The sequence below is a fragment of the Suricata suricatta genome, chromosome 7 (assembly GCF_006229205.1).
Source record: "Suricata suricatta isolate VVHF042 chromosome 7, meerkat_22Aug2017_6uvM2_HiC, whole genome shotgun sequence".
Classification (NCBI taxonomy): Eukaryota; Metazoa; Chordata; class Mammalia; order Carnivora; family Herpestidae; genus Suricata; species Suricata suricatta.
Genome location: NC_043706.1, coordinates 56,325,291 through 56,337,552, shown reverse-complemented (window position 1 = coordinate 56,337,552; position 12,262 = coordinate 56,325,291). Strand labels below are relative to the sequence as shown.

General features: G+C 33.3%; 1 protein-coding gene across 1 annotated transcript in view; it reads left to right on the top strand.

The window, feature by feature from the left end:
• EYS (eyes shut homolog) overlaps positions 1–12,262 on the top strand; it is a 1,499,666-nt gene that overhangs the window by 564,396 nt on the left and 923,008 nt on the right. The window contains exons 18-19 of the mRNA XM_029943180.1: positions 5,905–6,076; positions 6,995–7,073. Of these exons, the coding sequence (XP_029799040.1) occupies positions 5,905–6,076; positions 6,995–7,073 (251 nt within the window). The remainder of the gene's footprint in view (positions 1–5,904; positions 6,077–6,994; positions 7,074–12,262) is intronic.

Genomic DNA, 12,262 nt, shown 5'->3' with positions numbered 1-12,262 from the left:
CAATGTTAGTGAATTTGGTTTCTGAGTTTCTTAATTTTGTATGTATACCATTTACTCCTAGTTTATGCACCTGTATTATATTTTTAGCTTTCTATAACCACTGAATCACTCCTGTGCCTGTCCAACTTTTGAAAAGAGATAGTATAGTCTAAAAATTAAGTCTAGAAATGTTGTCAGCTGAAAAGTACAGATTAAGAATTGACCTGTGATCCTAAGAAAAAGAAAATCCTAGAAATTTTTTTCATAATATTTAAAAACTGTATAATCTTTTGGTCTCTTTATTGATTGATATGTTGATATTTAGTAACTATAAAACTATTATTATAAGAGACATTTTGTGGTTTTGTAAGTCCCAAATCAGGCAGCAAGATAGCAGAAAAGAAAATAGGTTAGACATAGCAAAATGTAAAAATAAAAAAAAAATAAAAATAAAGGAATGGTCATGTTTATTCTCTGGTCAAATGAAACCCGTCATGTTCATCATTAAATTACTTGGAAAACTTTTGTACACTATGATGGAGACATGCTGTGAAAGTACTAACCAGGCCAATGAGAACCAAGTATGGAGGGAGTCCAGAACTATGACTGAACCCAAATAGATAGATGCTCAATAAATATGTGTTGGATACATTGATGAGTAGTAGGAAGTATCTGGCATATAAGGCAAAGTGGGCAAAGAACTAAAACTGAGATTTTAAGCAAGACTTTGGTAATGTCTAACAAATATTAAATCACATTTCTTTTTGATGTGTTTGGATTCATGGAGACAATGTCAAAGCATTCAGATTCGAATCTCATAAAGAAAATGAATGATCATGTTATTATAATAATAGTTATTATAAATGCCACTTTTTGTCTTCTTCATCTGCATATACTCTCTGTAAGTCTCTCAACCATGCTGCAATGTAGATGTTTTGATTGATAGTTTGCAGATGAATAATTTAAAGTTTGGGTGGGTTGACAATTATGTTTTTCTTGGTTTTTGTTTATTTTTTATTTCTGGAACATAATAATGTTTTTCCATTTATGGTGGTGATATACAATTTATATTTTTTGGCTTTATTATGGCATAATTGACAAATAAACCTGTAACATATTTAAAGTACACATGATGATTTGATACATGTATACATTATAAAGAGATTCTTCCATGTAGTCAAAATTTTTATGTTTTTAAGAGAAAATTTAAGTTCTCTCTCTTAACATTTCAAATATTATCAACTATAGTCACCATGTTATTATGCATTTGATCCTGAGAGCTTATCCATCTGAGAGCTGAAAGTTTGTATGATTTTACCAAGCTCCCCTATTTCCTCTACACCTAGTCCCTGGCAACTGCTTTTATTCCTTTTATGTGAATTTGACTTCCTTCCTTCCTTCCTTCCTTCCTTCCTTCCTTCCTTCCTTCCTTCCTTCCTTCCTCTTTCTTTCTTTCTTTCTTTCTTTCTTTCTTTCTTTCTTTCTTTCTTTCTTTCTTTCTTTCTTTCTTTCTTTCTTTCTTTTCTTCCTTCCTTCCTTCCTTCCTTCCTTCCTTCCTTCCTTTCTTTCTTTCTTTCTTTCTTTCTTTCTTTCTTTCTTTCTCTCTCTCTCTCTTTCTTTCTTTCTTTCTTTGTTTCTTTCTTTGTTTCTTTCTTTCTTTCTTTCGATTCCACATGTAAGTGATACCATACAATATTTGTCTTTCTCTGTCTTAATGTCCTGAAAGTTTATGTTGTCACAAACAACAGTATTTCCTCCTTTCTCAGTATTGGTAATTATGTATGGGAGATCATTTTCAACCAGAGTCTAACATTCTCTATACCTTTATTACTTTTTAACTTATCATGATAGCTTCCCTGTTTAAAGGTAGGGAAAACCAGAGATTCCATTGAAGAATTCCCCTTGACCGCACAGGTAAGACATGCCTTTCAGGCACACACCTCAGAGAGATCATTTTTTACAGATTCTGATTCTCACCATTCCAAGGACTGACATTTCCCCCAGATTCTCAAGAACTGTTTTGTTCTTGCTTGGGAAGAGGCAAAGACTTCTGAGGAAAAAATGAAAACAAAATTGATGTGTAAAGCAAAATATAAATACACACACACACACACACACACACACACACACCCCACAATGCATTGAAGGAAGAAAGCATTGAACTAGACCTAGACAGACAAAATTCATGCCCTCTTGGAGTTAAGCTTGTGATGGGAAAAGTAAATAAAAAGAATACGATAAGAGAAATATTTTTACTTGCTATGGAGGAAAATATTAAAATTAGGATAACAGTGATTGTGAATAAGAAAGGCAATGCAGTTTTATCTAGTGTAGTCAAATAGGCCTTACTGAGAAAATAGCATTTGAATAAACACTCAAAGAAAGTGAAGTAATGAATTGTGTAAGATCTAGGAAAAGAGAGAGCTAGGAAAAGGAACAAATCTTTGAGGAGACATAAGTTCAGTATAACTACAGCAGAGTAGTCAATGGTAAGGATGGAATATAATGAATTAAAGAGGTAAAAAGAGGACATAATTTGTATGGTGCTAAAGGATTATGGTGTTAAAAATGAAAAAGAAATGGTTTACAGGGACCAGAATATCCAAGTCAGCTAATCATTACATTTTTATTCTCTTGGGAAGTTACTTAGGGAGTCAAATTATGACTATAATTACTAAATAAAACAGTAGGGAGATGAAAAATTCCTAAAATAATGATGATGTTTCTCTAGCAAATTTGAGACACACTTGCCCTCTCTACAGAGAGTAGTATCTTCTTTCAGGTCTCCTGCTCTAAGCAGTGCTAGATGTGTCCTGCTCAGTTCCCTTTTATTATTTTATCCCTCGCCCCACAGTTTTCTGGGGAACTGACCTTCTGCTTTTAATTGAAATTTTTATCACTAATTCTGCCAATACTCTACATTGTCCTATAGAGTCACATTTTACTAATCATGTTAATTCGAAAGATGCCTCTGGAAACACCAAAACCACCCATTTGATACAATATAGTTGTGTGATTTTTTTGTCAAGAAAATTATATTACTTATGTGTTAAATATGTATCAGGCCCTGGACTAGTTGTTTTAAATGCACAGTTCTACTTGATCATGTCAGTAAACCAGTGATGTCCTAATAAATGATTAATGTGTCTTCACTAAAATTATTATTGTTATAAATATCTGCTCTTTTCCTGGTGGAAGACCACTCATGCTTATTCCATTTATGATAGGCTTTCTCCTGTGACTTGGGTCAGCAAATGAAATGTAGGTGGGAGATTTAAGAAGCAGTAAATGTTTCCCAAGCGCTCTTTTCCCTGTCCCACGATGGAGACAATGTCCCAGGTAGAAGGTGGTCCGTTAACCTGGGGCCCAAAATGAAGATAAGGTGAAGTGGATGCTCACCTTGGTCACAGAGTATGAGTAAGAAATAAACCAGTGTGACATGAACTACAGAGATTTAGGAAAGGGGGTCCTTTTTTGTTTTTATTAATAGACTAATGTGCTCTATTTTACTTATTTAACCCATATTCTAAACCTAAGTTTTGATGATCCTTTTAAATATGGCTTCAGATTTGACCAATTTACACACATTATTCTTACAGTGTCATTAGTATCCAAAGTTCTATTTAGGTAATAACATTTATGGTTAAAAAAAAGTAACCATTTTGAAATATAATTTTGACTTGAAAACTGACAATCTGCCAAGAGAATTTCCAAAAATATTTTTTTTGCATTTGAAGCCTCATTTACAATAAATCACTGACTCACCAGTGTGAGTGCTCTAAATAATATTCATTTGAATAAATAAGTCTACTATGATATATATATAGTAAAGTTATGATATCACTTTGAGAAATGGCTGCCTCTCTGACAATAGTCAACTTTTTTCCTGATATGCAAACAAATGCTGAGATATCTAACTCATGTAGGATACACCCTTTCAAACTGTTTATCTGAAGTTTTTCAGATTCCTTTTCACCATGAGCATCAAAGTTTTCTTGATCCTTTTTCTCAGATACGGACTCAATTACTTCATTTCTTCAATGCCAAAGCACGCAGTTTGCCCTCTCCTTAGGCCAGGCACCATACTGTTACGTATTAAAACGTGGTGTGATGGTATCACACACTGGCTGACTGATGCACTCTGCCAGTTACTAGCCATGAGATCTGGTGCTTTATTTTCTTGTTCTATAAAATGAGGAGAGCAATTTCCATGCCTGAAAATTATTATAAAGTTTTGAGTTGATCTATATAAGTTCTCAACAGTACCTGTCACATACTAAGGTCTCCAAGTATCAGTTGTTTATTATTACTGTTATATTATTATTTTCTTCACTGTAATAAACTTATTTACTTAAAAAGTTCTCTTTTTTCCAGCTAGCTTATTTATAAATATCTGTTTATAAGCATAATTATAGGTTTGTGTTTGATAAACTTTATCTTTATTCTCAGCTAAATATTATGTTCTTGGCTATAAGAGACATTTTAATTGGAACTGTTAAAAGATAAAATGAGGCATCTTAAAATTTTTAGGAGCTTATTTGTCCCAAAATTTAATCAAATGGGCAGCATCCAATCTAATACATAGAATGTCGCTGAGGAGCTGTACAAAATGAAAGACTTTTATGGCCCAAAGGGAGCAGAAACAAGGAAGTTATTCTAGACAGAAAAGCAGGTTGTTTGTAGCAATCTTCAGGGTATGATAGGGGTCTAAAGCCAGACTACCTAACTAGTGCTGATCAGGTGATTCCTTTCCTTGGAGAGCTGAAACTGTAATTAAGTCTTGGTTTGGTGGCATGACTCTATTTTGGGTGTTGTCTTGTTTTTTACAGTACCTATTGTATTACTCAGCACAGCAATTTAAACACATACCATCATAGATGCAGAATTGTCCATTTAAACTAATGATTACAAGCATAATTCCAGGAGACGTGATTTGAATCCCAGTCTGCTGTTTTGGTCTGTGTGACTTGAAAACAGTATTTAAACTCTCCAAAATCTTATTTATTCACCGGTGAGTCAGAGTTAATGATACCAGTCTCCAGGTTAGATGACCATTAACTGAGGTAATACATGCAAAGGCTTCAGCACAGGGCCTGATGCGTAGGTAAGTGCTCAATTGATGGTAGCGAGGTGTGCAGTAAGGATGGAATCAATGACTAAGAGATTCTTCCAACCATTTATACCTTGTCTCTCTACTTTCTCCTAGTATCTCTCACATGTAAAACCTAAAATAGAATCTAGAGTTCCATTAAAATTTGTTTATGTTGCTCTCCAGATGTTTTCTAACTATAAATATTGCCTCTGAAATCACGTTTCAGGATTAAGAGGGTCATTCTTTTCTTGTTTTGTTACGTTTTTTTTCCTTTGTTTTTTTGTTTGGTACCCCTAATTCATCATGTATGTAACTCACGGTAGGTGCTTAATAAATATTTAAAACTTGGCGTTTGAAAAAACTAAATATTTCATCAAAATTAGGTTGCATTTAGAAATCTCAGACAGCCCCTTAATAGATTCACCAAGACCAAATTTAGAAAAAGTCAAGTGTTTCTTAACTCCTGTAGGTAAGAAATGTTAAACTGTCAAGAATTGTTATTTAAAAAAAACCTATGAATTAGTATTTACAGTGGCAACTTGATGTAATTCATTACTTCACTAATATTCTCAATAAACCAACTCCTCACACTAAAAAATATTAAGTAGATTAAGCTTGTGCTTTGTTTCTCTTATTTACGTTAAATTAGTAGTGTGCAAGTTCATAGACCTCTAAACATGTTTAACCTTGAAAATGTTTTCTTTTGTTACAAGGTGTCAAGTTAACTTCATGGAGAGAGAGCTTGATTTCTTGGTGACTGTTACCATAATGAGCAAACTCTTGAGTTTTGCATTTAAATGGTCTCATGTTTTGTCTTGTCTCTTCTGTTGTAGGCATCGATTGTGAAGTAAACATAGATGAATGTCTATCAAAGCCCTGTCTCCATGATGGAGCTGGCATTGATGGCATCAATCATTATACCTGTGACTGTAAGAGTGGATTTTTCAGAACACACTGTGAAACAAATGCAAATGATTGCCTCTCAAATCCTTGTCTACATGGAAGGTAGCTATTTTTATTTTTCTATTATTAAATCCAAAAGTAAATTTAAGTCACAATATTTAAGACTTAATGTCAAGGGAAAGTTGATAAAGATAATTTTAATTATGCCCTTTCATAAAACAAGAGCTAAGCACAGTTAAGATGACAGATGCTGCCTGTTTTACTTAATGCAATGTGCTGATACATTATCTCTGCCCTTCTTTTATTTCTGCTCATTAGCATAAAGTAATTTTCAGTAAATGTGGATTAATTGGACTTTAATATACTTAAGGATAACTGCTTTCAGTAATAGAAGTAGAAGGTAAGATGATGAGACATTCTATTATTTGTTCTGTGAAGGGATAATACCACACACTTAGTATTTAAAATGTCCCGAAGTAGACTGGTTCTTTCATCCCTATGAGCATGTAAGGTATTGTTTGCCTGTAGTTATGGAATTATATAATGACTATCCTGCTCCTGGAGAGAATATTAGTTTATGCAAATTGAGACCCTGATATTTCTCAGAGATGCAGGTGGCAAAGAAGAATGACTCATAGATGCACCAGCCTGCCTCTACAGCATTAGTTTCTTTTCTACTCCTGCCACTGACTTTGTAAGCAGGGAAGAGATGATGAGGATGGGTAGCTCATTGCAATGCAGTTTGGCCATAGCTGACTTCAGTTCCCTACATAAATTCTAGACATACTGTTTATCTTTCTTTACATTGCCATGGGGAAGATGACAAAAATTAAAATTGATCCATTCTTTCAGTCCAGTCACCTTGAAGGATAAGAAACCAGGAACAGACTCTGCCTTCTAATGCTTATGGGAATGTATTTTTTTTACCATAACTGGAAAAGAAAAACTTAAAATGGTGAAACTCCCTTGAAATTAGGCTTTAATATCTTATTTATTTAAAAATTTAATTCTATGTTTCAGATGCATAGATCTCATTAGTGAATATCAATGTTCATGTATTGCAGAATGGACTAGCTCAAGATGTGAGATCAAGATTAATGTAAGTTTCATAACTTTTATTAAATATAAAGTAATTTAAAATAAAAACCAAACTACTTGCTATGGGTTTCAAAGTCATCAATAGTTATCAAAATTTCAACTGCTCTTTCAACTTTCTACTTTGGAATTTCTATGTTGTTCTAAACAGAATGAAAAATCACAGCTTCTTTTCACTTTTACACCTCTATTGCTAACAATCATCAATTTCTACAATCTGGATCCCTCATTAATTAAGCCTTGGGAGGTGGTCTGGGGAGGGGGCTCAGTCAGTTAAGTGTCTGACTTCAGCTCAGGTCATGATCTCATGGTTTGTGAGTTCGAGCCTTGCATTGGACCCTGTGCTGACAGCTGTAACACTCTTGGGCTTGTTTCATTTTTGAGAATAAAATTAAATTGTTGGGCGAGATTTTTGCTACCGAGTGTTTGGTCCATGGACTATCAGCTTCACAATCACCTGAGTGTTTGTTAGAAATGGAGAAACTCAGGCCTCATACCAGATCTTTTGAGTTTAAATCTTCAGTTCAATAAGCTAAAGAGTTTTCATAGTCAATTTAAGTCTTAGGAACAGTAGACTACAGTAGTAGTTTTTATTCAGAGCTGCACACAATTTGACAAATGCTTTTAATAAGCATTTGCATTGGATAAATTAAGGCTGTAATGGGTACCATATTCCATTTCCATTCTTTAGATAGAACAGTTTCATGATCATTTGTTTAATATATTCTGTTTCTCCAAGATCTTATTTGAAGAAAGTAGTCCACTACCTTAAAAACCTATGCCTCTATGAGAGAAATACTATGATAAAGAGGCTCTTAAGTAATAACTTTCTGTTCTTCTGGGAAGTTCAGAGATTACAGAACAACTTCTGGATCTAAACTATACAACTCAGATGGAGCACAACTGTCAGAGAGATAATTGGCACATGTACTAGCCAATCTGATAGTTTGCTCTGGCTAAGCAGTTCATAATGAATACATCCCTGCTCTGTTACTGCTACACTTCTATACATTTCCTGGAATGGCATTTTGAATGCAAGTTGAATGAACATATTATTGGGGTATAGTCCAGATTGCCCTGATCTGCAATATCACTCTTAACTTGGTTTTCTTTCTCTTTCTTATTTTCTGAAATTAAATTAGTAAATTCTTCTTGGAAAGCACTTTATTATATTTAAATAGAGTATAGCAAAATAATATAAATTATGATGAACAGAAGAAAAGTCATCTGTCTTAAGAATTTTAAATGAATATTTGATTTTTTTTCTGACAAGAAATTGCTTTTGTATTTTCCATTAAGCCTGCTAATTAATTTTGTAAAAGATTCTTGTTAACCCTAGAGACAGAACTTTTGGCAGTCTAAAAATGATCCTTTTCTTCCCATGGGAGATATAATTCAATTAGTTATGTAATGCTTTCTAATAAATCATTCTATATATACCCAGCTGTAAGGCTAAGAACGAAACATGGTGTTTCCATGTTATTCCCTGTGGAATTCTGCATTTACATTCCATGAAAAGAACCGCAGTACCTTTACAAAGTCTACTAAGTGCCCTTGGTTATCCTTAAGGAATTTTCATTTTCAGCAAAGGTAGAACAAATATCCAAGTGGCATTCATTTATAAAATCATAGGTTTAACTCTATCACTTGGGCAAGTGTAAAAGATCACCACCTGGGTTCCAAGCATGACTTGAGTTTTATAATCAAGGGCACAATTCACTTCTTATTGAAATGGATACTAATTAAATTCTCCAGTGATTTTGACAAATGTTTAATTTTCCATTTGATAAATGATATGAATGCAATGGTGTCACATTAGCCATTTCATTGTGACTTTTATTGTTATGTTAACACTTTTTAAGTCACTAAATGTTTATAAGTATAAATGTCCAACTAATGATAGTTCTAGAAAATACCACTTTTCATAGTAAAATGTTAAAGAAATATCGCATATTTGCATATGTAATTATCTTTGAAGATATAGTAACTTAGATCCAGAGTGCAAATTGTTCACATTTCTGTATATTAATTAAGAAATCCTGGGGGTGCCTGGTGGCTCAGTCCGTCGGGTCATGATCTCACATTTGTGAGTTTAAGCCCCAAATGGGATTTCGTGGTGACAACTCAGAGCCTGGGATCTACTTCAGATTCTGCGTTTCCCTCTCTCTCTACCTCTCCCTCACTCATGATCTGTCTCACTCTCAAAAAAAAACATTAAAATTTTTTTAAAGAAATTTTGTGGAGACAACGTATTAAGAGCACATAGAAATGTTTTACTAATGATGTCATAAAGTTCTATAAATCATTTTTAGAATTATAGGTGTAAATCTCTTCAGAGTGAATATTGCCATGAAAAATGATGTCATATCATGTTTAAAGCACCATGATTTGTGATTTCCAGAAGATAAGCACATGTATAATATCCAGAATGTAAACTTAAGAAGCATATGGCATGTTATGGTAGACATCAAATATACAAACAAACAAACAAACAAAACAACCCACAAACAAACAAACAAAACTTATTTACTGTTCTAAATAAGTGCCAAATGACTGAAATAGAAGCTGATAAGGCTATTGGTCTTCAATATATAAAGGGAAAGAATACAACATTTACTGAATAGCTGTTATGTCCCAAGAACAGGGCTAATTACTTTATATTTATTATTTTATTTAAATCTCATAGAAACCTGTATGAAGTGGATGAAATCATCATCATTTCATGCAAAAATGTACCTATAGTAAATAAAATACCATTTCTTTAATAAGTGGGTAAAAGTAGTATAAAAGTATAAAATATTCCAATGCTTAAAAAGTAAGAGACAGATATTTTTTAAGTTCTTCTAAATACACAAAGCCCCTGTATTTCTAGGATTATAGGATGCAGAAATGCCAGACATAAATTTGAGCAAATGCATGGGGAAACTGGCTAATTAAGAGATAATGATTGGATACACACTAAGACTCTGGACCAGGATGGTGACATATGAGGCTCCTGAATTTCCTTCCTGCCATGGATGCACCGAATGTACAGCTATGCACAGAGGAAGTCCCCTAGAGAGAAATTCAGAAATTACCACACATTGGGCAACTGAGAAAATACCCACACTGAATTGGTAGAAATGGTTGAAACACACTTTCACCATAAATCCCACTCTTGCACACTTCCATACAATGAAGAAGAAATCCCTAACTTCCAGCTTCTCCTTGAGAAGTTATGGGTTTGGATTGCACCCTGGCATCCCAAATTTTAAGACAACATAAATCTAGAGCTTCTGTATGCATTCAAAGTTAAGTTGTTAACATGGACATGCCATGGTCTAAAATAGACAAAATACAAAATTTAGTTGCATTTCTTGATTTTTTTAATGTTTATTTATTTAGAGAGAGAGAGAAGAAGAGCAAGCATGAGTGTGGGAAGGTCAGAGAAAGAGAGAATCCCAAGCAAGCTCTGCACTGTCAGCACAGAGCCTGATGCAGGACTTGAACTCATGAACTGTGAGATTATGACCTGATCTGAAATCAAGAGCCAGACGCTTAACCTGATGAGACACCCAGGCACTCCTCAAAATTATTTTCATATACAAACAATGAACTACCAGAAGGAGAAAATAAGAAAGCAACTCCATTTATAATAATACAAAAATAAATAAAATACTTGGGAATAAATTTAACCAAGGAGGTGAAAGATATGTTCACTGAACACTATAAAACTTTGATGCAAGACATTCATGAAGGTACAGAAAAAAAAAGAGAAGAAAGAGATTTCTGATTCTTGAATTGGAAGAATTAATATTGTTAAAATGTCCATACTACCTAAAGCAATTTATAGATTTGATACCACACTTATCAAAATTCCAAATGCATTTTTCAAAGAAATAGAAAAAACAAACCTAATATTTTCATGGAACCACAAAAACTCCAAATAGCCAAAACAATCTTGAGAAAGGAGAAGAAAACTTGAGGCATTAAACTTCCTGATTTTAACCTATATTCAAAGCTATAGTAATTAAAGCAGCATGGTTTGGCAAAAAAAAAAAAAAAAACCAAAACTAGATACACAGATCAATGGAACATAGTAGAGAGTCCAGAAATAAGTTTGTAAATATAGTCAATTAATTTATGACATAGGAGCCAACAATGTGCATGCAGAAAGGATAGTCTCTTCAAAAAATGGTGTTGGGAAAATTAATAGCCACATTCTAAATAATGACTGGACTCTTATACTATCACAAAACCAACTCAAAATGGGTTAAAGATCTGAATGTAAGACCTAAAATGCTAAAACTCCTAGCAGAAGACATATCTGGTAAGCCCCTTGATATTTTATTTTAGCAAACAGTTTTTTTTTGATTTGACACCGAAAGCAAATGCAACAAAAGCAAAAATAAACAAGTGGGAGTATATAAAACTTAAAAAGTTTCTGCACAGCAAGGGAAACCATTAACAAAATGAAAAGCTACCTATGGAATGGGAGAAAATATTCACAAACCACATATCTAATAAGGGATTAGTATCCACAATGTATAAAGAACTCATAGCAAAACTAAACAAAAAATAAACAAAACAAAACAAAAAACAAAAACTCCAAATAACCCAATTTAAAATATAGGCAAAAGGCTTGAAGAGACATTTCTCCAAAAAATCCACACAAATGGCCAATAGATATATGAAAAGGTGCTCCACATCACTAATCATCAGGGAAATGTAAATCAAAACCACAGTGAGGTCTATTAGCAAAAACACAAGAAATAACATGTAGGCAAGGATGTTGGCACTGCTTATAGCTACGTAAACTAGTAGAGTCAATATGGAAAACACTACGGAGTTTCCCCACAAAAATGAAAATATAACCATCATATGATCCAGTAACCACACTTCTAGGTAAATAACTGAAGGAAATTAAACCATCACCTTGAAAATATATCTGTATTTCCATTTTTACTGTAGCATTATTCACAGTAATCAAGATACAGAAACAAACTATATTCATCAATTGATGATTGGATAAAGAAAATGTGGTGTCTATGTATGTATATATATATATATATATATATATATATACATAAATACATACAATGGAATATTATTCAACCTTGAAAGGAAGGAAATTCTACCATTTGTGACAACATTGATAAACTTAGAGGGCAGTATACAGGGGCAAATAAACCAAACTAAAAGGCTCTATTATAT